At 45.1% G+C, this 27,561-nt stretch overlaps 1 protein-coding gene across 1 annotated transcript in view; it reads left to right on the forward strand.

Moving 5' to 3' along the window:
* The window catches only part of ARNTL (aryl hydrocarbon receptor nuclear translocator like), a 48,819-nt gene extending 28,765 nt beyond the window's left edge, over positions 1-20,054 (forward strand). Inside the window, exons 14-18 of the mRNA XM_015412804.1 lie at positions 1,602-1,690; positions 7,519-7,627; positions 9,424-9,517; positions 17,255-17,357; positions 19,698-20,054. Coding sequence (XP_015268290.1) covers positions 1,602-1,690; positions 7,519-7,627; positions 9,424-9,517; positions 17,255-17,357; positions 19,698-19,858 — 556 coding nt within the window. The 3' untranslated portion in view covers positions 19,859-20,054. The remainder of the gene's footprint in view (positions 1-1,601; positions 1,691-7,518; positions 7,628-9,423; positions 9,518-17,254; positions 17,358-19,697) is intronic.
* Positions 20,055-27,561: the final 7,507 nt, after the last annotated feature.

The raw sequence follows: 27,561 nt of genomic DNA on the forward strand, positions 1-27,561 counted from the left end.
TCCTTCCTTCCTTCCTTCCTTCCTTCCTCTCTCTCTCTCTTCCTTTCTTTTCCCAGCTCTCTTTCCCCACCCACCCACTCACCCACCCTACCTGTCTAGGGACCCGTTGTCTCCGCCCACAACGGGCTTTGCTCCCTAGTAACTATATAAAGGAACAGAACAGATGTGAGGTATTCAGTTTTTACGGACTGGAAAGAATCTACTCAGACATTTCACCTCATTTTCAGGCTTTTAGTGTTGTGAAAAACACTGATTTCTGCCGCCCCAAATAAGTTGGTGGGTCATTGACTTCTTGGTAATACATTAGAATGTGTCTTGGGGTAGTAAATAAACCCCAAATACCATTTGTGTAAGTTTTTTTCACAGAGTTGAAATAAAGCACTATGTTTAAGCAACAAAACAAGGAATACTCTCCCAAGTTTGTAATAATAAAATTAATAAAAGTAACTTTTAAAAAAGATAGTATTCATCCATGTAAAAGTATAAAAATGCTTTTATCAGGAAAATCCTCACATTCTCATGTAGTCGGCAGTGAAGAACAAGACTGTCCTTATGCATAGCAGTTGTTCCATCAGCTGTTTCTATAAATGCAGAGGTATCACTTGGCTTACTGCACTGGGCTGTAAATATGGTGTTTGAAATATTAAAACGTGGACAAGTTTTTGGATTTTTCAAAAGAGGTCAGGGAAGGTACTTTTTGAGATACATTTTGTCAAATGAAGATAAGAATTGAGCCAAAAAGCCATCTTGTCCAAATGTCTGCATTAAAGTTGGATCCTCTGTATCCAAAACCCTTAAACAAATTAACTTGCTTAATCCAGACAACATGGACCACCATTGGAGAGCAGGATTCAAGAAGGATTCAACTTGGTGACAGATAGGGATCTTTTGCTTCACAGTTAGGGCTAGAGATGGCAATGACTTTTGTTGGTGCACCCCGCTTTGATAGTACTCCAATTAAATTGGACTTGGCCAATGGGACACATCCAGAGCTGACCAGGTATTAATCTAAATCTCAGGATCAGTTCAAGTCAGAAATGGGAAAGTAGAAGCATGACTGAATGACATTTGTACTTTTCCTGTTGTACTGTAACTTGTGGAGCAGGGCTCATGGATCTCAGCCCTGCCGAGATCTGAGTTGTGAACCTTGCCAAGGAAAAGACCTGTGAGTTCCACTATGCATATTATAACAGAAATGGCAAAGGATGCATTACTTACACATTACTTTCACTACCCTGCTTTTCTGTAATATTTGTTCTGATTCTAAAGGTTTTAATGTAAAATATGTAATTTCTTTGTGTCTTATTCACTGTAACCATTTCCATGGTGGTGGATCCAACCAACTTTTCCACTCAGTCTTGTCCAATTCTACTCCTTACTACAGCCTGTGTCACGTGGCATTTGTCCATATACGTCCCATGACCCCCAGTATAATCTTTGGTTGGTCCGTGGGGACCCTTATTCCCTTTTTTCAAAGCAGAAAAGATGGTTGGGTCCACCCCAGTGATATAAAAAGGGGAAGCATGCCTTCAATAAGTTTATTTAACTAGGCACATTCAGGTGGATGTTTCATTTGTCCGTCTGTTTCTTTGAACTGCCAGTACCAGTGTGCTTGATGGTGGAGATGCAACTTTTCCACAGCTTGCAGCTTCACCGCACAGCATGGACAGTGTACTCCAGGCCGGAGAAGGTAATGAGAACATTTTTATAAAATTATTTCTTTTGCACTATCTTCTTCTGCCAAGCTGATGTGCTTCAGTCAGTGAAGTCTTGGTACTTCTAGATGACATAAAAGAACTTCGTAAATTTCAAGAACATTTCACTCTGCATAGTGATCTCTGAACTAGTTCCTGCTCCAAAGAGTGCGTATGTAGCTGGGGTAGTATAGTGGCTAAAAGAGTGAGCTACAAGTCAAGAAATATTCGCCCTGCATTATGAATTCATCGGCATTACCTTAGGCAGATCACTTAGCTTCCCTTGTGCAACGTGAGAATAATATTAAATCAACCTTTGGGAATTTTTGAGGGTATATGAAATACTCTGAACACCGAAATGCAGTATATAAATTGTAATAATAATCTCTTCTGAAAAGAAAGTAGAGTTGGTTCGAAGTGGATGATATTGAGCACTATTTACTGAGATGCAATTTCAAGAACATTTCACTCTGCATAGTGATCTCTGAACTAGTTCCTGCTCCAAAGAGTGCGTATGTAGCTGGGGTAGTATAGTGGCTAAAACATTTCAAGAACATTTCACTCTGCAGGCGGCGGTCGGACTGGTTCCTGCTCCAAAGAGTGCATATGTAGCTGGGGTAGTATAGTGGCTAAAAGAGTGAGCTACAAGTCAAGAAATATTCGCCCTGCATTATGAATTCATCAGCATTACCTTAGGCAAATCACTCAGCTTCCCTCGTGCAACGTGAGAATAATATTAAATCAACCTTTGGGAATTTTTGAGGGTATATGAAATACTCTGAACACCGAAATGCAGTATATAAATTGTAATAATAATCTCTTCTGAAAAGAAAGTAGAGTTGGTTCGAAGTGGATGATATTGAGCACTATTTACTGAGATGCTCATGGCACGAATCACTTAGGCAGAGATTTATATACCCTATTTTACCTTTGCACAATGGATTCTCAAAACAGGAGTTGGTTGTTTTTTTGCTCTCTGATATGGATGTATATGTTACCAGTAGAATGTCCCTGTTTGCTTTGGCGGCAAAAAAGATAAGATTAAGCCTAGGATTCAGCGCAAGTTAGTGAAGGGATAATTTAATGTGATGTATACGGATTGTGTTTGTATTTATGTTTTGTTATGGCCAATGGCTAATACAATAAACTTGATGATGATGATGATTTAAAAAAAAAAAAGTAGAGTTGGCAAATCAACATTTCTTTATACTAGCATGAGGAAGTTGCACCAACTTTTCAGCTACCTTTTAAAATCTTTCCCCAAACTAAACTTGTCTAGTTCTAGTTCAGGCCTGCATTAGGTAAAGGTAAAGGTTTCCCTTGCTCGAAAGCCGGTCAAATCCGACTCTAGGGATGTGGTGCTCATCTCCGTTTCCAAGCTGAAGAGCCAGCGCTGTCCGAAGACTTCTCCGTGGCCATGTGGCCGGCATGACTAGACACCGAGGCGCACGGAACACTGTTACCTTCCCACCGAAGCAGTACCTATTTATCTACTTGCAGTTTCTTGCTTTCGAACTGCTAGGTTGGCAGGAGCTGGGGGCAGAGATGGGAGCTCACTCCGTCATGCGGCACTCGGGTCTCGAACCGCTGAACTACCGACCTTCCGGTCTGCAGTTCAGCGCCTTAACCTCTTGAGCCACCGCAGCTCTTCAGGCCTGCATTACTTCTTATTTATCTACTTATTTTATTTATAGTCTACACTGAGACTTTTGAGTAAGAGCAGTCGTCCTTTCTGCCTAGAGTGATCTGCTCTGATACTGAAGAAAGCCTTGTCCAACCGTGACTTTTCAGCTTTATGATGCAGAGTATGGAGTCTTGGACTTCTGTATATACAGAGGATATACTGTACCACTGAGCCAAAGGTGTTCTTGTAGAATCTGAAATCCTACATGGACAAAGACTGTAGTCACCGTAATTTACAACATCAACAGCCGTGAAACGGGGGAAGAATATTGGTCTGACCCACCATGGAAAAGGAATGTTATCCCATCGGGGCTGGGATAATACTTCAGTGACCCCCATTGTTGTTTGACAGTCCAGCTGACAAGCCATTCCACACCTCTCCCTAATAGAACGCCTGTAACTACTAACCAATTACTAAGCAGTTGGTTTGCTTGGTGAAAAATGCACTGTATAGTCTGGCATTTTTTGTCACTTTTCAAAAAGTGCCATCTTTCGGTATCAGCTTGATTGTATAGCAACAAAAAACAGAGTAGAAATCGAAAACATGAAGCGCCGTCCAGGGTTCAATTACATTTACCTTCCCTTATCAGGTACTTACAGCAGCCCAGATGGGCTTTTATTCTATAAAATCCCAATTACTAAGCAGTTGGTTTGCTGGGTGAAAAATTCACTGTATAGTCTGGCATTTTTTGTCACTTTTCAAAAAGTGCCATCTTTCGGTATCAGCTTGATTGTATAGCAACAAAAAACAGAGTAGAAATCGAAAACATGAAGCGCCGTCCAGGGTTCAATTTCATTTACCTTCCCTTATCAGGTACTTACAGCAGCCCAGATGGGCTGGCTTTTATTTGGTAACTATGGATTATCCCACTTGGGGCGTCCTACTTAGTATGTTATGAAACTGATCTCTTTTTTTTTACTTCAGGCTGATTGTAGATAATAAGCTGCAGGTACATGGAAACCTTGGCTAGCCTATGCTTATTTACGTAAAAGATCCTCCTATGATGAAACAAGCCCATGAGCCTTAATGCTTTAGAAGGCAGAGGCAGGAGCTCTGCATTGCCCATACTGGGGTTCATTGTAGCATCTTTCAGTGCTCTCTCCCCATTCCTATATGCAGCTGCTGAGGAGTAGGCTCACTTCTTCGTGATGCCTTTGATTCGGAGGTGCAGACAAAGGTGGCTGGACAAAGAAGAAGAGGAAGGGGAGGAGGAGGAGTTGGTTTTTATACCCTGCTCTACACTACCTGAGGAGCTGCGGTGGCTCAAGTGGTTAAGACGCTGAACTGCAGGCTGTGGAAGGTCAGTAGTTCAGCAGTTCGAGACCCAGGTGCCGCATGATGGAGTGAGCTCCCGTCTCTGGTTCCAGCTCCTGCCAACCTAGCAGTTCGAAAGCAAGAAACTGCAAGTAGATAAAAAGGTACCACTTCGGTGGGAAGGTAACAGCGTTCCGTGCGCCTTGGTGTTTAGTCATGCCGGCCACATGACCACAGAAACGTCTTTGGACAGCGCTGGCTCTTCGGCTTTGAAATGGAGATGAGCACCACAACCCTAGAGTCGGATTTGACTGGCTTTCGAGCAAGGGAACCTTTACCTACACTACCTGAAGGAGTGTCAGAGTGGCTTACAATCACCTTCTCTTCCTCTCCCCACAATAGACACCCTGTGAAGTAGGTGGGGCTGAGACAGCTCTGAGAGAACTGTTCTTCGGGGCGTGGCATCGGCACGCTATCGCATGGACGCCTAAATCTGACGCTCCGATTCCACCTCGCCCAAACACCCTTATAAATGACTTGAAATCACAATTTTAATAGAATCCCGCAGCGAATGTCGAACAAATTTGCAGTCCAGACTTTGTGGCGATTATATAGAGAACTGTTCTTGAGAGAACATCTATGAGAGAACCTGTGACTGACCCAAGGTCACCCAGCTGGCTGCATGTGGAGGAGTGGGGAATCAAACCCGGTTCTCTGGATTAGAGTCCACTGCTCTTAGCCACTACACCACACTGGTGGTGTAAAACATTTCTATCCTGCCTTTCCCACAAGTGGAAAGCTACAACTTGTAGTGAGGGGGTTTATCCCACGGTGGTGGAAAGGGCCATCAGGTCACAACTGACTGATGGTAATCCCATGGGGGTTTCCAAGGCAAGAGACCTCCAGAGATGGTTTGCCATTGTCTGCCTCCACATCACAACCTTGATATTCCTTGGAGGTCTCCCATCCAAATACTTACCAGGGCCAATGCTGCTTAGCTTCTGAGATCTGACGAGATCAGGTTAGCCTGGGCTGTCCAAGTTAGGGCGTTTATCCCGTTTGAACAAGCAAAGATACTATGTTATAGAACAGTATGTTCAAAGTGTCTCCAGGAAATCTCTGGGTTTCTCAGTGACAATCTCCGTAATGCTGATGTTTACCTGAAAGACAATATGTCCATATTCAATGTCTTTTCTACAAAATCATAATTGTATTCTCAGGTGATATAGAAAGGGGAGGACAGACTTTCTGGGAGCAACATAATTTTTGGGAGAGCCTTGGGAGGTACCAGTCACAAAATAGTGGCTTGTACAAAAAATACAGTATTTCTGAGCCTGTCTCAGTAGTGGGGGAACCTTTCCTTTGCTGTTTTCCCAAAGCAGTGCGCGTATACACACACACACCAATAGCAACTTGCCCTGTGAGGGAAAAATATAGTTGACTTTCTGTCTTTGCCGGAAGAGGCAATATCAGCTTTGAAGGCGGGGGAAGAGTCAATAGCAAGTTCTTTTCCTTTCCTTTAATCTGATTAAAGCTCCTTGACTAAAAGTCTTGAGCAGCCAAAAACCCTTCTGTTAAGTAGCATCATCTGAACACAGCACTAAACCAATGGAAAAATCTTGCAACAGCAAGGGTAAGGTTAGGGAATCTTTCAGGTAAAAGGAGTAAAGCAACTTGTCATGAAGATTCCAGCGGTCAACACCCTATCCCACAGTCTTCCACTGGAATCTTCCTGAACTTTGGTTAGAAAGGATTTTTCAGACCTTTTTGTATCAATTGGGGACTTGGGGACACTTGTGAAACAAGTTGTATTGAGACCGCACTATATTGCTGCAGTGTGTTGTCTTTACAGCACTATATTGCTGCAGTGTGTTGTCTTTACAGTTGTTATGTACTGGTTTCAATAATTTGAACTTACACGGTATTTGTTCTATTGGACTTTTTGTTCATCCTGGTCCCTTAGATTTATTGGTTGAATAGTAGCAAGCAGCTGGGCCTGCCAGTGGTTGCCACCCAGCCTAGCCCAATAAGTCCTCCCTCAAAGGCCAAAACAGGCCTTGAAAGGGCCCTGCACCCTCCCACTGCATTTTACTGACAGAAACCACACACCTCTGTGGATTTTCTTTGCGGTTTCATTGCTTTTACCAGATTGTAGAAAGATCTGTCTTGTGGGTTCATGTGTCTACTCACAGATATGGGACCATGTTGAAAATTAGATACTCAGACTGTTAATGTTTTCTATTTCGATCTCTTTCAGTATTTGTAACCCCCAGGGGTCATTTCGTAGAAAAGGAGGTGCAGGAGCTCATTAGCATAAACCATTAGCATAACTTGTTTGCATATGCCACACCCCCTGACATCACGGAAAATGTGTCAGACAGCAACACCCACCGCTCAGGCTCCAATGGGCTGTTTTGGATTGCTAGCTATTGGGGGAGAGGAACGCACAGATATGCCCTCACAGAGGAGGGAGAGCTTGTACCTTAAAGGGGGGGGGGCTCTGCAACTTACCTGGTTGGTTCATGCTTCATGTGGCCCAACTGAGGGCTGCTGGGAGCAGGGGGCAGGGCGTGCTGCATGTGCCCACCCCCCTGGGCTCCTTACTGCCGGAGCTCCGCTCCTGTGCGCTCCCGCAGGAAATGACCCCTGGTAACCCCATAAATGTATAGAAATTTTTAAATAGCTTAATAGTTAGCCATTATATAGCACTGGAATGTTCAGTGCATATCACATACAGTAAGACTGAGTGTTACAGTCACCTTGCAGATGGAAGGAAGTACTTGAGGCTGTGAGAACAGCCACATATTAGCCATTACTCCCGGTCTCAGGTTATTTCCGTCTTTCATTGTCTTCCTTTACAGTATTCTCCCTCTGTTTTTTTTTAAGGTGGCCCCAAGCGGGCCCTTCCACCAGTTCCTGGAATTCCAGGTGGAACAAGAGCTGGAGCTGGTAAGATTGGTAGGATGATTGCCGAAGAAATTATGGAGATTCACAGGTGAGGAAACTCCTCTGTTCTGCCAGTTATATATTTAAATAAATAGCAAGTCAAAACAGTCCTTTATTAATAAATTATGAAATATAAATATATTTATGTAACATGTATCACATTTGTGGTTATCTTTCTGGAACACCTTTTTTGGAAAATGTAGCTGTTCAGTAAATTTTCAGATTAAAGGAGTTGTTGTGATATTACTATAAACCATATGAGGAACTGAAGAGAGACTCATCCATCAGAGAAGAACAAGCTCATCTCTTTATAGCCTATCCATCCGTCCATCCAGAGCCAGAGTAACAAACTAATAAGGCAATAGCATTAGGGCCTTTTTCTCTTTCTTTCTTTTAGCCCCTTGGTGACCTAGGCCCAGTTCTTCACTTTCTCTCTCACGCTAAGCTATCTCACAGGGGAAAGGGAAATCCATGAATGTGGCCTGATCTTCTCAGAGGAATGTAACACTTTAATGTACTACATTTTAAAATAAGACAAATGTGGACAATCACGACCTGATCAAAGAACAAATGTAAAGAAAACAGTCGTGAGAGTCTGACCCACAAATCAGGCAGTCACCAAGACTTGCACAGAAAATGCTTTCTGTATATTATTGTCAACAAGCACTACAACACAATGAACAAATTCCTTCAAATCATAAGATTGTGTAAATAATACATCAACATCGTCTCCGGATTATATAACAACGTGTCAAAATTGGATCTTCCTCAGGAAATAGAGTAGTACAAAAGCTCTCCCGCTTCGGCGGGAGGGCGGGGTAGAAATCTAATAAATAAATAAAATAAAGTGCTTTACAAAAAATCGGGAAAGATAATACATTTAGATAGGATGCTGGATCTCAATAAGTATTCAGGCTCAAATATGCTGCTAAGCTTCTAATGGATCCCAGGCAGTTTTATTAGATACCCCCTCGCAGCTGCATGTGACTATCCTGTGGCTCATTTTGCCTGTGAAGCTCTGCCAGTCCTCAGAGAGGAGTTCCGGGACTAAACAGGTAGGCTGCTTGAGGAAGGGGAAGGCAGGAAAAGATAGGCCCTACCAACACCTTTCATAAACTCTTCTGATTTATTTATTTATTGATATATACCCCGCCCTCCCAACCGCTCAGGGCGGCTTACATATGGCAAAGCCAGAGTAAAATACAATAAAGCATATAATAAAATACATATTTAAAACACAATAAAACCATCCTATCATACGGGGCTGAGCCTATATTTAGTCTTCCAAGATGGGGACAACCACCTAAATTTGATGGTCTCCTGCTACGCTGTTCTACCAGGCCGGGCAGTCCCCCTTTAACAGGGCTGCTGATGGCACACTACCTCGTTGGTAGGATAGTGGCGGCGGCGGCTCCTACTCAAACGCCTGGCGGAAGAGCTCCGTCTTGCAGGCCCTGCGGAACTGCATAAGGATAATCATCACTGTGAAATCGCTCATGTTACTTTTGCTGCCTCCAGCCATGAAGTGAGAAAACCAAGGCTCCATAAACCAGAAAAGTCCAGCACAATTAGTTAAAAACACAAACAAAACCCAAAGCTCAATTGTGGTGATTCTGACCCTAGCCATCATATCTCCTACCGATGTCACTATGTTAGGGCTATCTTAGAAGCAACCGCTCTGGGTGAAAAATCTGATGCATGAACTCTCCCCCTTCAGGGCCCAAGCAAAATATAGTCTGTTTTCTTATACATAATTTTTAGTCTTTAGTCATGAGTTGCGAAGCCACAAGACCAATTGCATCGTTTTGTATGACCTTTCTAATCTGGGTGTTCTTGCTGTGCTAGGATAAGGGGTTCTTCCCCTTCAAGCTGTGGCTCTAGCCCACTGAACATGACCAGCACTCCCCCCCCTGACACTTCCTCACCAGGAGGGAAAAAGGTAAGATGGCAGCTCTGTGGCACCTTCAGCCTTCCCTTGCTTTTTCACCATAATCTACCGTTCAGCAGTTAAATGATTTCATCTAATTTACAGAACTGTTTGTTTTTATGTTATAATCTGCCTTTCTCATTGAGACTGAAGGTGGATTAAACAATATAAATCAGTACAATCAATAGAATAAGACATCTGATAAGCAAAGTGATAGGACTCAGATTACAGAAATCTGAAAACAAAGCATACATATTAGACACGATAGGTTAACAAGGCCAAAAAGCGGCCTCAGTTGCAGAGCTTTATGGATGACACTTCCAGGCTAGACGCATTCCAGTCTGGCTTTCGGCCAGGCCATGGGACAGAGATGGCACTGGTCGCCCTCACAGATTACCTCTAGAGGCATCTGGATCAAGGCGGCACGGCGGTACTGTTGTTGTTGGCCCTGTCGGCGGCTTTCGACATGGTCAACCATCAGTTACTGATCCACCACCTCATCGACACCGGGATCCCAGGGGCTTGCCTTGCAATGGCTCGTCTCCTTCCTCCAAGGTCAGGGACAGAGGGTGGCATTAGGGGAACAGATGTCCCAGAGGTACCCACTGGTTTGCGGGGTTCCTCAAGGGGCAGTGTTATCCCCGATGTTATTTAACATCTACATGCGCCCCCTTGCCCAGATTGCTCGGAGGCATAGGCTAGGCATACGCAGATGACACCCAGTTATATCTGTTGTTGGGCGGTCAGTCCGACTCTAACCCAGATGACCTGGAGTGGGCGCTTCAGGACTTGGCGGGCTGGCTTAGACTGAGCTGATTTAAATCCAGCGAAGACGGAGGTCCTGTGCCTGAGTCAGAGCAGGTTGGGGGTAGGGATCCCACTACCAACCTTCGATAGGGCGCCATTGGTGCCAGCGCCAAGGGTCAGGAGTTTGGGAGTGCTCCTGGATGCCACCTTAACAATGGAGGCCCAGGTAGCAGCCACTGCCAAGTCGGCCTTTTACCATCTACGGCTGATCAGGCAGTTGGTTCCCTTTCTCAAATGCACTGACCTGGCAACAGTGATCCCCGCTATCATCACCTTGAGACTAGACTACTGCAACACTCTCTACATGGGGCTGCCCTTGTCCCAAATCTGGAAGCTGCAGCTAGTGCAAAATGCGGCAGCCAGGCTGTTGATGGGTCTCTCCATATGAGATCATATCCAGCCTGTGCTGAAGGCACTGCATTGGCTGCCAGTAGCATACCGGATTCATTTCAAGGTGCTGGTTCTGACCTTCAAAGCCCTATATGGTCGGGGGCCTGCCTACCTGAGGGACCATCTTTCCCCATATGTGCCCCAGAGAGCACTGAGGTCAGGATCGCAAAATCGCCTGACTCTCCATGGCCCGAAAGATGCCAGACTGGCCATCACAAGAGCCAGGGCCTTTTCAGTGGCGGCTCCACACTGGTGGAATGAACTCCTGGAGGACATCAGTGCCCTGCAGGACTTTTTACAGTTCTGCAGGGCCTGTAAAACGGAGCTCTTCCACCAGGCCTTCGAATAGGAGCCACCACTGATGAATGAGACATCGGAAACTGAAAGTACTTACGGCCCTATGGTTCATCGTTGGATATTGCCTCTCTTCATCGGACCATGTATAGTAACCACCACTATCAGTATTATGAGCACTTTATGTAAATTGTTGTTTATGTGAATTTTATTGTATTTATTGGTTTATCGCATTTTACCTGTGTACGCCACCTTAAGCCAGTTTGCCCCGGCATATAAATTGAAAGTAATAAATAAACTACTTAGGTAGAAAACAATGTAGTGAGAGCATGATAATAACATATATGCCAAACAGATGGTATGTAAACTATACACAGTAGTGTAGCTGACAGCCCTGTTCCCTTTTTCTCAAAGCACCATCTTGAATAGTTGCTTTATAATATAGCCGTTATCTTAAAAAAAAACCCCAAAGGCCTCCTGAACAATTCTGTTTTACATAGTGTGTGGAATGACAGAAGTGTTGGGGTCTTCTGGACCTTCTCAGGCAGGCCATTCTACAAGGTGGGAGCCAGTGATGAGTCATGGTATCGTCAGACTGCTTGATGGCAAGAGATTAGGATAGATGTGCTGTGGGTAGCATAGGATGCAGCAGTTTGCAATTCTCTCTCAGGTATTAGGTATAGTTGCAGTTTTTCTCATAGAAAACAAAGATTTATACTTTTAAATACCATATAAAATACTTTTATATTTTATGCCATTGAATCAGTAAAAGTAGCTTAGGTTTGATAGGAAATAAATATTGCATATATTTCAGTTTCCCGAACATTTCTGTTTGTTTTCCCCCATGGTTGCAAAAAAAATTAAAAATCGGGTTTTTTAATATTTTTCATATGTGTGTGTGTGTGCGTGCACCTGGAAGTCATGGCGACCTCTGGTGACTGACCCCTACTGGGGGCCTGGAGGATATTCAGAGAGGTGGCTGAATAAAGCCTGCCCCCCTCCTCCAACCCCTGGTATTCCAGAGGGTTCTCCCATTCAAGTACCTGCCAGAGTCGACCCTCCTTAGCATCTGAGATTTGACTTGGGCGATCCAGGTCAGGGCTGTGGTTTCAAAATTTCCAGAAATGTTTCCTTCTCTGGGATGTGCTAAGTCCTTTTAATGAATTGGATGTACTAACAAATCTTCCCATGGAAATAATTGAGATGGCTAAATAGAGTATCCTGATCCTGCTTGCCTCCCTGGGTTACAAGCTTCTGAGAAGTTGGGGGATCAGTGGGCCACTCACTCTTTTATCCCTACTGCCACCATATGGACTAGCGCCCCCCCCCCACACACACACACACCTGGAACTCCCTCACAGTGGTCCAGCTCACGGAGAGTGGTGCGGTGCGTGCTTGCAGGTGTGTGGAGTAATTATCCGCCTGCTAACTCTGTCGCTTGGCTACGTGTTTGATGTCTGTGTGGGTGAGCAGTTTACGTAGAGTCTGAGATCTTTCCAAGGGGGAAAAAAAGATCTTCAATTAGAAAACATTTCTATATCTAAGAACACAAAGGCAATGGAGTACATAGCAAAAGAACAGCTACAGGTGTTACAGAAACTAGAAGGGGAGCCCAAAGCGAACACTAACTAGGCTTCTCTGGTCACTGATTTCACCTGGGCATTTCTCCCTGAGAAATGGCCATGGGGACAGCTGAGACGTATAAAAACAGAGGATGGTTTGTTGCAGACTGCAGTCAGCACTCCTTTTTTTTTAATGCATATATTTACTAGGTTTTCCATTATAGACAATAACTTATTCGCTTATAGGTAACATCATCATAGGTCGACATTCTGGTTCTGGTTGCAGTCAGCACTCCTGTCAGTTTCTGGGCCCCTCTGCCTTGGCAGTGAGTGAGTGAGTGGAATCTTTTAACCCTTGTTAGCAAAATTGCCTTATTCTATTAATAAATGTGGGGAATTATGATTGTTAAATGGCAATAGGCATTAATTATAGAACCGTAACCGTTGTAGGAGCTGCGGTGGCTCAAGTGGTTAAGACGCTGAACTGCAGGCTGTGGAAGGTCAGTAGTTCAGCGGTTCGAGACCCGAGTCTGCCGCATGACGGAGTGAGCTCCTGTCTCTAGTTCCAGCTCCTGCCAACCTAGCAGTTCGAAAGCAAGAAATTGCAAGTAGATAAATAGGGACCACTTCGGTGGGAAGGTAACAGCGTTCCGTGCGCCTTGGTGTTTAGTCATGCCGGCCACATGACCACGGAAACGTCTTCGGACAGCGCTGGCTCTTCGGCTTTGAAACGGAGATGAGCACCGCAACCCTAGAGTCGGATTCGACTGGCTTTCGAGCAAGGGAACCTTTACCTTTACCTTTTTAACCGTTGTATACCAGAGTTTGAGTTCCCAGTACCCAGGAATAGAGGCTGAGGCTAGATTACTAAAGCAGTGATTTCTTTACTGAAAGATTCTCAAACAAAAAATCAAGATTACACACACTCAGTACAGGACTAAGAATTAAGAGAGGAAAAATACAGAGACGTTTGCATTAGCAGGAAGTATTGCTGGTGGGTTGTACTGTACTTGTCCAGCGAGATGAGTTGATTCTGCAGCGAATAGGGAATAAAATAAGAATGGGGCTGTGTGTTGACCAGCAACACATGTGGAGAGCCCCCAAACCGTGCAAGGAATGGAACCAGCAAGATAGGGAGGTAAAAGCAAGAGAGCAAGCAAAGGCATGGGGCTCTTCTTTTATACCCGAAAATGTGACCTGAGGCAGGGCTGCTTTGGTCACCTGGTACCCGGGAAATACTAAGAAAACTTAAACTAAGTACGGGGCAGAAAAGGGAATAATGGTTGGGCAATTGCAAGTAATGGTTTGGCTGGGAGTGACACCTCTTGGGGAAAGGGGATAGATGAAGGAGAGAAGGAAGAGAACCAATCAGGTTGCAGGACTGGTACTTTGGATTAACAACCAGATGTTTGACAGCTGCATTATCTTGATGGGTAGCAGGAAGACTTGATGGCTCACTATTGTCGTCGGGCACATCCTTTTATCTTAGGCTGGAGAGGAATGCACGTTTCTCCTGGTGATGTTAATATGTGTGTGGGGGGGAAATACTTGAGTGATGGAGAAGGGAGTTTTTTCATGGTGTGTGTGCAAAAGGACATCTAGTCCTTTTGCAAAGCATGGCTTCCTTCAGTGATCTGCTGTGGTTTCTGCGTATATGGAGGTCAGGGCTGCCGGTCTGCATCCTAGCGCTGGTATGGTTGCAAAGCTGCAAGGGGAAGAGGCTTCTGTAGTCCAGGGATCCACATCTGGCTTGGCATGCTGCCTTAGGCACAAGGCTCCCCTTGGCCAAAGTACATTCCATAGTCCAGTATAAGGGCACTGCTCTTGGGCTACAGTTCTGTCCATTGCCCTGACACTCTCTTTTCACAGTTCAACAAAGCAGTCATATTTAAGAGTCTTTAATAATGCCATCTGAAGTGGCTGCATGACAACACCCTTTCATCCCTGAAATGGGAGCTGAGTCCCCACATTCCCACCAGCTGGCATCTAACCAGTGAGATTCATAAGAACATTCAGGGGGCTCTCCTGGCTTTGAGAGTCTCTCCAGTTAGGGAATCATAAGTAATCCATCTTTCTTCTTCTTGGCAGTATAGGAAATGGTCCCCCGTCACTATAAATGGGAGTGCTTAGCTTCTTGCAGATAGGCAGAGGATTTTTTGTTGCCTTGTTCCTATATGATCTGAGCCCACTGGGGGGTTGTAAAACCAGCTTTTGTGTGTTACTTCACAACAAAGAGAACATTTATTTTAAAGCCGCCATTGTATATAAAAGGATGGCAGAAACCTGCTCACAAGCTTATGGGATGTGCCGGTTTACCTAATGAACTTAAAATTGTATTGAACATGAGAAGCATTGTAGCTAATCATGCCAAAATCCCACAGCCCTAGTACTACAAGTAGCTCTTTCCTGTTCCTGTTACACCCACAATCTTTATGTCTGTCTTTTACAGGCATTCCTAAAACGTACACACCAAACCACATGGGAGTGTTCCTTAGGTGATAGTCCATGCTGTTGCAATCACAGGAAGACCACCACAAACATGTAGATTTGATCTCACCTCCAAGGTTAGGAAATAAGCACATAGGGTTTGATCCATGCCTTATTTTCCACCAGTGGAAGGACACTTCTAACAGTGGGGTTAGGTTATTTTTGCTTCAAGTTTCATTACACAAGCAGAAGTCTTGTGTCCAACATAAGGTCACCGCAAAAATTCAGTGTGTGCAGAGAACCTTTAGAGTATCATAGGATAACTGTTAAACATGTCTAAGATGACAGTATAATAGATAGCTGTAGTTATTAAGATAAGCATACTAATTTCGGGTTGTCAAATGGTGACTCATCTTCCCTTTCCTAAGATCATCAGCCTTCACTGGGGGAAAAAAACCTCCCTTGTGACAACTTGATCAACCTGTTAATAAGCCTGAATCACATTTAAAGAAAATTCTAGTTGAGTCACCTTGTTAATTTGAAATACATATGAGGCATTTTAATACCTGACAGTGGGAATCTGAGTAATTCTGCTGTAGTCTGTTTTCTGTATATTACTGGAAGCTGGGGGATACAAATGTTTTCAGTAATCACCAGCTAAGAGCTGAGAGGAACGCTCCCTCTTCCTTCTTTAAAAAAAACCAAGTGACAAAAATCACAGAATGCTATCATTGAATTGCACAAGCACATACCGATTTCAGAAGCAACTATGAAAAAGCAAAGACCTTGACTTCAAACCATTAAAAGTGATAGAATTCCAGGAAGGATTCCATAATTGTTGTAGATTTTCCAGGCTGTATGGCCGTGGTCTTCGCATTGTAGGACCTGACGTTTCACCAGCAGCTGTGACTGGCATCCTCAGAGGTATAACACAGAAAGATGGAGTACTCTCTGTGTCAAGGTCCTTGTTCTCAATTTCCCTTCTTTGGGAATATTCACTGTGATCTTGACACAGAGAATACGCCATCTTTCTGTGTTATACCTCTGAGGATGCCAGTCACAGCTGCTGGAGAAATGTCAGGTCCTACAATGCCAAGACCACGGTCATACCGCCCGGAAAATCTACAACTACTAATGAACTCCGGCCGTGAAAGCCTTTGACAACATATTCCATAATTGCATTACTTTATGGTTCTGTATGAAACACTTAAAAGGAGTTATATCATACTCTCTCCATCACAAGATATTTGAGGGCCTTCTATAGCTATAAATGGAAACAAAGATTGTAGGATAAAATAATGGAATAAACAGACAGAACTATCTCAAGCAGCAACATAGATAAAATATTATCATGAAAGCAGAGAAAAAGGCCAGTTACTATAACCAGGACATACATTTTAGGCTCTCTATACTTGATAGAGAGGACCTGCGGTAGCTCAAGTGGTTAAGACGCTGAACTGCAGGCTGTGGAAGGTTGGTAGTTCAGCAGTTCAAGACCCGGGTGCCACATGACGGAGTGAGCTCCCGTCTCTAGTTCCAACTCCTGCCAACCTAGCAGTTCGAAAGCAAGAAATTGCAAGTAGATAAATAGGTACCACTTCAGTGGGAAGGTAACAGCGTTCCGTGCGCCTTGGTGTTTAGTCATGCCGGCCACATGACCACGGAAACGTCTTCGGAAAGCGCTGGCTCTTGGGCTTTGAAACGGAGATGAGCACCGCAACCCTAGAGTCGGACTCGAATGGCTTTCGAGCAAGGGAACCATACTTGATAGAAGTTTTTGTCATGCTGCGTCTTGGCCATTATTCTACATTCAATGGTATCAGAATATTCCTAAATTATTGCTGTTGAAGCATATTAAACTTCATGCAACTTAAATCATCTGGAGAAAAGAAGGGAAATTGAGAACTTAGCACCTTTGGTGTTCTTGGAATGAGAATGTGGTGTGTTAAGTGTGAAATGTCTGTTGGAAAACAAACTATTGAGTTAAATGTTTGGCATCCACTGGAGAACTTTTGAAATTATTTCCCCAATCATGTAGATGCAAACATTTCCTCAGAGTGAGCTGTCTATGCATCTTGTTCAAAAACAGACCTACAAAACAGAATAATATTTCAGTCAGATGCACGGACAACAGGTACATTCCATATATAGACACCCACAGAAACTGTCCCAAAAGCCACCCCCTGAATTACATTACAACAAAACGGTTGGGCTCTATAATACAGCAATTATGTTTGATAACTAAATACTGTTTTCCTATGTTTCTTAGATTTTAAATGGTGGAACTCCAGACATTCCTCCAGCCAGCTTACTATCAGGACAGATTCAAGATAATCCAGGCTACCCGTATTCTGATAACTCCTCCATTCTTGGTAAGTAGGAGCATAGCAGACAGAGAGAAGACTACAGAGGATTACGATAAGGAGAATATAGAGTCCGTACATGTCAGCATTCACTCCTTATGACTTGGTTCAGTTTGGTGTAGTGGTTAAGTGCGCGGACTCTAATCTGGGAGAACCGGGTTTGATTCCCCACTCCTCCACTGGCACCTACTGATGTGACCTTGGGTCAGTCACAAGCTCTGGCACAGCTGTCCTTGAAAAAGAGCAGTTTGTGCCAGAGCTCTCTCAGCCCCACCCACCTCACAGGGTGTCTGTTGTGGGGAGGGGAAGGGAAAGGAGTTTGTAAGCTGCTCTGAGACTCCAAGTGAAGGGTGGGGTATAAATCCAATCTCTTCTTCTTTTACCTCACAGGGTGTCTGTTGTGGGGAGGGGAAGGGAAAGGAGTTTGTAAGCCCCTCTGAGACTCCCTTGGGTAGTGAAGGGCGGGGTATAAATCCAATCTCTTCTTCTTATTTTACCTCACAGGGTGTCTGTTGTGGGGAGGGGAAGGGAAAGGAGTTCGTAAGCCGCTCTGAGACTCCCTTGGGTAGTGAAGGGGCGGGGTATAAATCCAATCACTTCTTCTTCTTCATGCCATGGGAAGAGTGGCTTTGGAATTCTAAGTCTCTTTCTACATATAGGGTGTATTTGACAGTTTGAGAGAGTTCTAGGAACTTCAGTGGTCACTAACTTAGTCACTGTTGTAGGATACACATTCCATTTATTTACATTAGTCCCAACAGGACAAAGTTTGAGCCCAGGGGCATCTTTAAGACCAACGAAGTTTAATTCTGGGTATAAGCTTTCGTGTGCATGCACACTTCGTCACACAATGATGAAGTGTCTCGCACAGTGGCCAATCAGTTCCTCCGAATGGCCAACAACGGGGCATAGAGGCCAAGGCCTCCCGGATGTTGCCTCCTGGCTCTGGGATTCAGAGGCTTAGTGCCTCTGGATGTGGAGGTTCCTCTCAGTCACCATGGCTAGTAGCCAAAGTATTTCCTTTTGTCCGTCCTGAACCTACTGTCCATTAATTTCATTTGATGCCCTTGAGTTCTAGTATTTTGGGAGAGGGAGAAAAATTTCTCGTCAGCTCTCTCCACCCCATGCATAATTTTATAAACATCTATGATGTCCCCCCCCCCCAGTTGTCTCTTTTCTAAACTGAAAAGTCCCAGATTCTTCAGCCTTTTCTCATAGAGAAGATGCTCCAACCCTCTAATCATCTAGGATTGTACACAGTATTCCAAATGAGGCCACACCATAGATCTATACAGGGGCATTACAATATTGGCTGTTTTATTCTCAGTCCTTTTCCTAATAATCCCTAACAGAGTTTGCTTTTTTTCACAGCTGCAGCACACTGGGTTGACACTTTCATTGCGCTTTCCACTATGACCCCAAGATCTTTTTCCCTCTCTGACCCCATTAGCTTATAGTTGAAGTTGGGATTTTTGGTCCCAATATGCATTACCTTACACTTACCAACACTGAACTGGTATTTTTAAGCTGGTTACCAAATGGGGCCCAATTTCAGCTATCCGAAATAGCGAAGCCCTGAAAGTATTTGGGATATTCAGGGCCACCAGATAGCCAAAATTAAATGGCATTTAAAGGGATTGCAGTCCCTTTCAGAGCCTTCTAGGTGAACTCTCACTGCTTGAAGGTGTTTAAAGGGACTGTGGGCCCCTTAAAGGTTTGCCGTCAGTCTCTCACCACGGAGTTGTGTGGCTTGGAGAAGGCACATAAAGGGACCATGATCCCTTTAAATGCCTTTTCCCCCTTCTTTGGGGGCCCATAGAATTGGACCCACTGGTCCAATGTCTTTTAAACTTGGGGAGGGGGCTGAGAGACACCAGCAGCTATGCTGCAAAATTGGTGCCTCTACCTCAAAAACAGCCCCCCCCCCGAGCCCCAGATCAATTCTCCATTATAGCCCATGGGGACCATTGACTATAATGGTCCCCACAGGGTATAATGGAGCCCAAAAAATATCAGCTTTCCCAAGTATTTACTGAATCCAAATACCATATTGGTATTTGGGAATATCAGGAAATACCAATTTTGGGGGGTTCAATATACCTGAACCCAAAAAATACTGTTGTTGTTTTTTGCATATCCCTACTGCAGTCCTCACAGAGTAGGATTTGCCACTCCTGCTTCAGCCCACTGAAGTTTTATTCCTGAGGGATTAGTGAAATGTAGGGGACAATAGCGGGGGATCTGCAGGGGAAGACGGAGAACAATGGGAAATTGCTAGCCCCTCCCCCTTTCAAAAGTATACAGAATTAAGTTCCCTTTACATCTTTAGCCTTTCTGGTTTCTTTGCAGGGGAAAACTCTCATATAGGCATTGATATGATAGACAATGACCAAGGCTCCAGCAGCCCCAGCAACGATGAGGCAGCAATGGCGGTGATCATGAGTCTTCTGGAAGCTGATGCAGGTCTTGGGGGCCCTGTAGATTTTAGTGACTTACCTTGGCCCTTGTAAATACTACCCAGTAGCTTTGACATCTGGATATATCCAAGTGCATTATTGGTGGAGTTCTCCAATCTGTGAAGCTTGTTGAATTGCTTTGATGTTTTAATTTCATAAAAGCCATATCAAGAGAACAGTCAATCTTCGACGTGGTCGCTGTGCTTCACACCCATGGGATTCAGTGCGCATGCGCTGGATCGATCGGCATTGTAGCAAGCTCTAACGGATTTTCGGGGCCAGACCTCGGGCATGCACAGGAACCCCACCATGCATGCCCAGAGGGTTCGGTGCGGACATCCCGCCAGTTCCTTTCTTACCGCTGCGCTGGAAACACCTTCCTTTAGTCAGTCTGATCGGTACAAATTTTGCCTCATAGGCTCTTCGGATTTTTCCTCAGTTTTCTCTATGTTTTACTTCTAATCTTTGTTCGTTCTTTTAAAAAAAAGTTTTTCTTTTGGTTGAAGGGGAGTTTTCTTCATTTACCTCACTTTAGCCTTCGATCCCCCCCCACCTTGTTTTTCTTCTCCATTTTTACTTATTTTATGGAGAAGAAGTGGGGAATTTTCAATCGCTGTAAGGGTTGCGACAGTAAGCTCGCTCCACCTGACCGCCACACCCTTTGCATTTTTTGTTTGGGGGAGACGCACCGACCAGAGTCTTGTCGCCACTGTGCCAGGTTTTCTAACCAAACGAGAAAAAACCGAGCGGCATGCCTCAGAGTAGCGCTACTGGAGTCAGCGTTACATCCTCCCTCAGTAATGGATCTAGAAAAACTGCCGACATCGACGGCTCCGGCATCGAGGCCTTCCTCCGACATTGGCCAATCGACGTCGAAGCCTCCGGCATCGAAGGCACAGTCTTCCGCTTCCACTCCTATGAAGAAGAAGCTGAAGTCCAGTAAGGAGCACAAGTGCACCAAAAAGGGATCCTCTAAGTCCCAAAAGACGGCCAAGACGGGAAAGATAGCGGCGACTGCACTGGGTAATGCCCCGTGCCCCCCGCTCCAGTGGTAGTATCGGCATCGGAGGCCCATGCTGCTCCACCGATACCAACCATCCAACTCATAGACTCTCCTATACACCAACTCGATCGGGTCATGCTGGTAGAGCTGCGTCCTTTCTCCAATATCAAGAATGTTGAGCTCCTTAGTCGCCTCCCCGGCGCCGATTGCTCTCCGTCGTCGACATCAATGGTTTCCGAGGCCCATGCCGATATCGATGCAGGTCGGAATCGGCAGATCTCCAAGAGTACTCAGCATCACCCTCCACGTCTGTTTGCTGAGCCTGTCGATATTGGTGAGCGAGTTTATAGGGACCATGCACAAAGGCAGGATACTGCACGGTCTCCTGGACGCTCCCGCTGCAGAATTCGATCTCCACGAGTCTTCAACCTCCCACCGCCGCCTCTGTCATGGGATCACCGCCAACTGAGGTATCTCTATGGGGCTTATCCACCATCCATGCCGTGGTTGACTCCGGCGGGCTACTCTGATTGGGATCGTTACTCTGCCCACTCTGCCCACAGATCAAGGTCTCACCCCATAGGTCCAGACCCTCAGCATCTCTCTCTCGCCCTCCGAATCATCCGGACGAAGATCCTTCGCAGCATAGATTGGAACCATACCGTCCTCCCAGTCCCCATGTCCTACCACCAAAGAATATAACCAGCCAAGTTAAAGCCACTCCGGTTCAAGTGCCAGATCCAGACTCCACGGATTCTGTAGATGAGGATTCTGATATGGAGGCTTCAGAGGTCCATACCTCCCCTGACCACAAATCTCTTAACCAGGCAGTTGCAGATGACCAGCCCATATCTCCATCCAACAATCTCACTTCTTACGCAGACCTCATCAAATGAGTGGCCCATTCTCTTGGCCTCTCAGTCGTACAACAACCACCACAGGTTACAGACGCCATCTTCGATATTGTACAACTTGATACGTCAACTACCATAGCACTGCCCATGTCCACTGTCCTTCTACAGGCAGCGAAAACGCCATGGGATAAACCCTCATCAGCCCCAGTGTCAATAAGGCGCCTAGACCATATGTATAAAGTCCAGGATATGAATAAGAGCATAAAAGCTTCTCGTGCTCTAGGAGTCTCATCCTCCACGAGGCAGCAATATCGGCCTCATCCTTGGTCTAGGCCCTGGCAAAAACGCACTCCGAACTGTCAATCTCCTGACAGACAATGGAGGCCATGTACGTCTTCAGGTGGCCAAAAGCCTATCTTTCAAAAACCCAGGTTTGGATTGGGACAGCAGTCTTCGCACACTAAGCAGGCAAAGGTCCTCTAAGCAGGGTTTTTTACTTCCTTCCCTCCGAGTCACATCCAACCCGTCTAACCCCTTCTCCAAACTCGGCGTCACATCACCACAGACGAATGGGTACTGTCCATCCTAACCCAGGGCTATCGCATAGAATTCCATCAGAACCCCATTACCCCCGTCTTCACCTCCACACACCCCCTTCTTCGGCCCTCCTCGAAGAAGTGTCGGTCCTTCTACAGAAGGGAGCCATCGAGCAGGTGCCGCAACATCTAAGGGGCAAGGGATTCTACTCCCACTATTTCACCGTCCCAAAGCGGGATGGAGGCGTTCAACCAATCTTAGACCTATGGGCGCTAAACACCTTTGTCAAATACCACTGCTTCCGAATGGTGTCCCTGCAGCAGATTCTGCCACTTCTCCAGAGGAACGTCTGGATGGCCACTCTCGACCTCCAAGACGCATATTTCCACCTCACCATCCACCCCTCCCACCGCCAATACCTACGCTTCGCAATTGGTCAATTCCATTACCAATATATAGCCCTCTCAAGCGCACCAAGAGTCTTCATGAAGACAATGGTGGTGGTCGCTGCCTTCCTCCATCTCAAGGGTATCTCCATCTACCTGTACATCGACGATTGGCTCTTGGTGGCGAATTCCAGGGACGCTCTAGTCTCAAATCTCAATTTCGACCGGTCCAGAAAATACAGTATATCAGTGCACTCCTGGACTCCACTCCTGGACTCCACAGCTTGCAGAGCGTACTTGCCACAAAACAGGGCCGCGGACATCATGGATCTTGCCGCTGTCATGCGTACTCAACCATCGGTAACGGCTTTCCAAATACAGAGGCTCCTTGGTCTGATGGCTGCTACCACCTCCGTCTTGATCGTCGCCAGGCTGAAAATGCGTGTCCTACAACTTTGGTTCATTCACAATTTCAATCCAGAAAGAGACACACACACCACCCTTCTATTCCCACCTGTCAAACTACGGGACTCCATACTTTGGTGGACTGTCCCTTCCCACCTATTCCAGGGAACACCCTTCCATCCTCCATCACCCCAAATGACCCTCACTACAGACGCCTCCCTCTCAGGCTGGGGCATCCACATGATGGAACTTTGTGTCAGAGGCAAATCGGACACACAAAACCAACGTCGACACATAAATTTTCTGGCAATACAATTCGCCATCACCAGTTTCCTGCCCCTGATCAAGGGAAAATATACCACTGCCCTCAGCTATGTGAACAGGCAAGGGGGCACAGTCTCCCAACGTCTCTGCGACCTTGCCCTCTGTCTATGGCACTTCTGCATTGCCCACAACATCTTTTTAATTGCCACACACATCCCGGGGCATATGAATGTGCAGGCAGACCACCTGAGTCGGGCAGGACTCAGTCTGCACGAGTGGGAAACGAACCCAACTTACCTTCTCCCACTCTTCCGCAGGTGGGGAGTTCCCCAAGTAGATGTTTTTGCCACCAGAGCGAAGAAAAAGTGTCCTGTGTTTTGCAGCCGAGGTGGCAGGGACCCACAGTCTCTAGGGGACCGTCTCCTTTACCCGTGGTCCAGAGGATTTCTCTGCCACTACCCTTACTTCTGAATGGTATGCAAAATCATCAGCGACAGAGCGGACTGTGTTCCATAACCCCGTGGTGGCCGAGGCAACCATGGTTTTCAACCATCCTTGATCTGTCAGCGGGGGTCTACCACCAGTTTCCTCAGACACAGGACCTCCTGTTCCTCAGTCCCTTCTCCTATACCACGACGTGCCACGAATGAAGTTGACAGCCTGGAGAGTAGCATCAACAGCTTTTCCACCCGCGTAGCGAACGTTTTGCTAAACTCCAGAAAGTCCACTACACGCAAGTCGTATCATTACAAGTGGAAAAAATTCTGTTCCTCCTTGGGTGATGATGTCCCTCGAGCCACCTCTGCAGGTCTCGAGAAAGTTTTTAATTTCCTCCTGTCTCTCGCTGACTCAGGACTTTCATATTCCTCATTAAGGGTTTATTTGGCCGCACTTTCGGCCTACCATGTTCAAGTTGAGGGATGCACACTGTTCTCGCATCCACTTTCGAAACGTTTTTTGAAGGGACTGTTGCACCTCTACCCTCCCATAAAACTCCTGTCGTCCCCTGGGACCTTCTCCTGGTCCTTCACCAACTCACCAGGAAACCTTTTGAACCGATCGCAACTTGCGACCTAAAATTCCTGTCATGGAAAACGGCCTTTCTGGTTGCTGTCACTTCAGCACTGCAAGTTGGAGAAATACTGGCTTTCAGACATGACACTCCTTGTCTTTTTTGCCAAACGGTGTCCGCCTCGTACCTGACATCTCGTTCCTGCTAAAGGTAGTGTCAGAATTTCACCTACAGGCAGAGGTCTTCCTCCCGGATTTCTTCCCGGCTCCGACATCCCCAGAGGAGAGGCTATTACACACCTTGGACATGAAGCGTGCGCTCCTGTTCTACGTAAATAGAACCCATCCAACGAGACGTGACTCTCAACTTTTCGTGTCCTATGCGCCAGCAAGGCTGGGCACTCACATCACGGCTCAGCGCCTATCAAGATGGATTGCGAGTCTCATCCGCCTCTGCTACCTTATCTCTAAGCAGCCATTGCCTGGCTCTATCAGGGCTCATTCAACTCGAGCTGTTACAGCCTCAACTGCCTTCCTTCAGGGAGTTCCCCTAATAGACATTTGCAGAGCCGCTACGTGGGCTACGCCTAACACATTCATAAGGCACTACGCCCTAGACGTCCAAAAGAACTCTAGTGCCAACATGGGACGTCACATCTTATCCGCGGCTTCGCAGTAATGACCTGCCAGCACCCTCCTCCAGGTAGGCCACTGCTCGCTAATCTCCCATGGGTGTGAAAGCACAGACACCACGTCGAAGATAAACAGGTTGCTTACCTGTAACTGATGATCTTCGAGTGGTCATCTGTGCATTCACACCACCCGCCCTCCTTCCCCGCTGCTGTCAGCTTCTACATTTTTCATAGGGGTTGATTCGCGGCGGTTCGAAAGAACTGGCGGGATGTCAGCGACCTCCCCTCTGGGCATGCGTGGTGGGGTTCCTGCGCATGCCCAAGGTCTGGACGCGAAAATCCGTTAGAGCTTGCTACAATGCTGATTGATCCAGCGCATGCGCGCTGAATCCCATGGGTGTGAATGCAAAGATGACCACTCGAAGATCACCAGTTACAGGTAAGCAACGTGTTTTTCTTCTCCCATGTGTAATTTCTGACCAAGTGGAGATCAACCTGCGACAGTGTTCCCACATCACTGATTTGGTTAGCCTGTGTATAGCCTGCACTAAATGTATATTTTGAATTCTGTTCTTGCGTTGACTTTAAAAAAAAATCACTGTGCAAACCAAGCACTGACATCAGTGGTAGCTTTTTTATGCAAATGGTCATTTCAGCCGTATGGTGTGTTTTTACACTACAGAAGAGGTCCCACGTGGATAATGGATATTCTTATACTAATGTATCATAAAGCTGTTTCTTGTTAAGATCCTTTACTATAAATATTGTTGAAGTGTAATGTATTAGACGGTTGAATATTTTTAAAATAAAATATTTTCCCTTGTTCTAAATTCTGATTTATGAGTCAAAGCAAGTTTCTAAATGAAGTTTAAAAATGAGGTTAGAAATAGCAGCAATGCAAAAGAATCTGGACAAAAATCCATTCTGGGCAGTTAACCCAGTTGAAGTCATCATAACTACCTGTCAGACACAGCTGACAACTACAGCCATACAAGAATCTTCATGCAAGCTACTATACACCTCATACTATACACCATATAGTACTTCATGTAAGCTACTATACACCACATACACACACACACACAATTTTTAGTTAGTCCACAATTTGAAAGGATTTCTTACCTTGGGGCAACTATCATGAGGTTGCTGTTGCCGTAGTTCCCCCCGGTCCATCATACCTGGAAAGGGGATCAGTAAGTTGACTCCCCAATAACCCTGCCTTACAGTTGCATAGGAAAAGTACACACTCCTATGAGTTCTCTTCAAAACAAGATACATTCCACCGAGGAAAAAGGTTATCACATTCTGGCAAGATGACATGACCCGTTACTACTTTACAGACACAAGTAGAAAGGATACCTTTGGCCTGAGCTGGTACTAAGCAATGTTTGATTTTCCCATCAAGAAAACAGTTGCATATAAATGAAGCAGGCTCATATGAGACAACTAGTATGGCTTTCCTAGTTTACTAAGCAGATACTGAAATAGCTGCTATATAGCTGCAATATTCAGCATCAGGAGCTGTTAACCCAAGCTTACTTTGCAAATACAACAGCAACAATGCCCTGCAAAGTCTGGTAATATGAAATTCACAAGCCTTTTTACACAAGAGAACACAGTAGGCTTGGAAACTCCATCCTTCCTTCCAGAATGCTCAAATGATTGATGCCTGTTAAGCAAAATGTCGTAGGAGGAATGAATAGAGATGTGAAAGCCCGGGAAAAAAACGGAAAAATTCAGAAACAGGGTTTTTTTTCGTTTTTTTCCTGAAGCCTTTTTTGTTTTTTTCCGAATAATTGAAAAAAATAAAATAAATTGACTATGGAACGTTTTATTTTAACATGATGAATAAAATATTTTAATACAATATATATGGTATCAGATTGATCTAATTTATGTGCACTGAGGACAAGCAAGTCCTAGGTTACAAACTGAACTCTCTAATGCAAGAACAAGATGCATTTCTTCCTTTAGGAGGTGCTATTGTCAGAAGAAAATAAAAAGGTTTCAGTTTTGGTTTTGCATGTGGGCGGGTATAATTGTTTGGATACACTATATTTTTAATATGCTAGTTGTGATAATTTCATGCCAAGTAAAAATGTCCATAGACATATTTTATGTTCCTAAAGTAACAGAATGACTTTCAATCTAAAAAAGACAAAATAAATGCTAATGTAGCTTTTTCATTTTTTCCGAAAATTTCCATTTTTTTCCGAAAAGAACTGGGGGGGGGGGGGAAAAGAGGGGGGAAACGGGTTTTGTTTTTTTTCCAAGCTTCAAAATTTCCAGAAATTTTACATCTCTAGGAATGAAATCTGGCAAAATATAGGTATAGAAGCATGTAGAAATACAGAGGCTGAAAAGATCAGTAATAGACCATGAGGAACAAAGATTGACAAAGCTGGAGAGAAGTACAGGTTTACAAAACAGGACAGTGCAACATTACACATTATGCAACAGTATCCCACTGTAGTTCTGAGGGTTAATTCCTCCCCACCACCACTTGATTAGATTGCTTTCAGCCTATTCTCTCTTCTGCCACTAGGTGGCAAACATTTAATCTGAGAAGCCAGGATCAGTCTGACTCACTCCATCCTCATTCCGTTAATTCCTTGCAGAGGTTTTCCTCCAGACCACTTTGTAAAGGTAAACATTTCAAGTTAAC

The sequence above is a fragment of the Gekko japonicus genome, unplaced genomic scaffold, assembly GCF_001447785.1.
Source record: "Gekko japonicus isolate JY-2015 unplaced genomic scaffold, Gekko_japonicus_V1.1 scaffold821, whole genome shotgun sequence".
NCBI lineage: Eukaryota > Metazoa > Chordata > Lepidosauria > Squamata > Gekkonidae > Gekko > Gekko japonicus.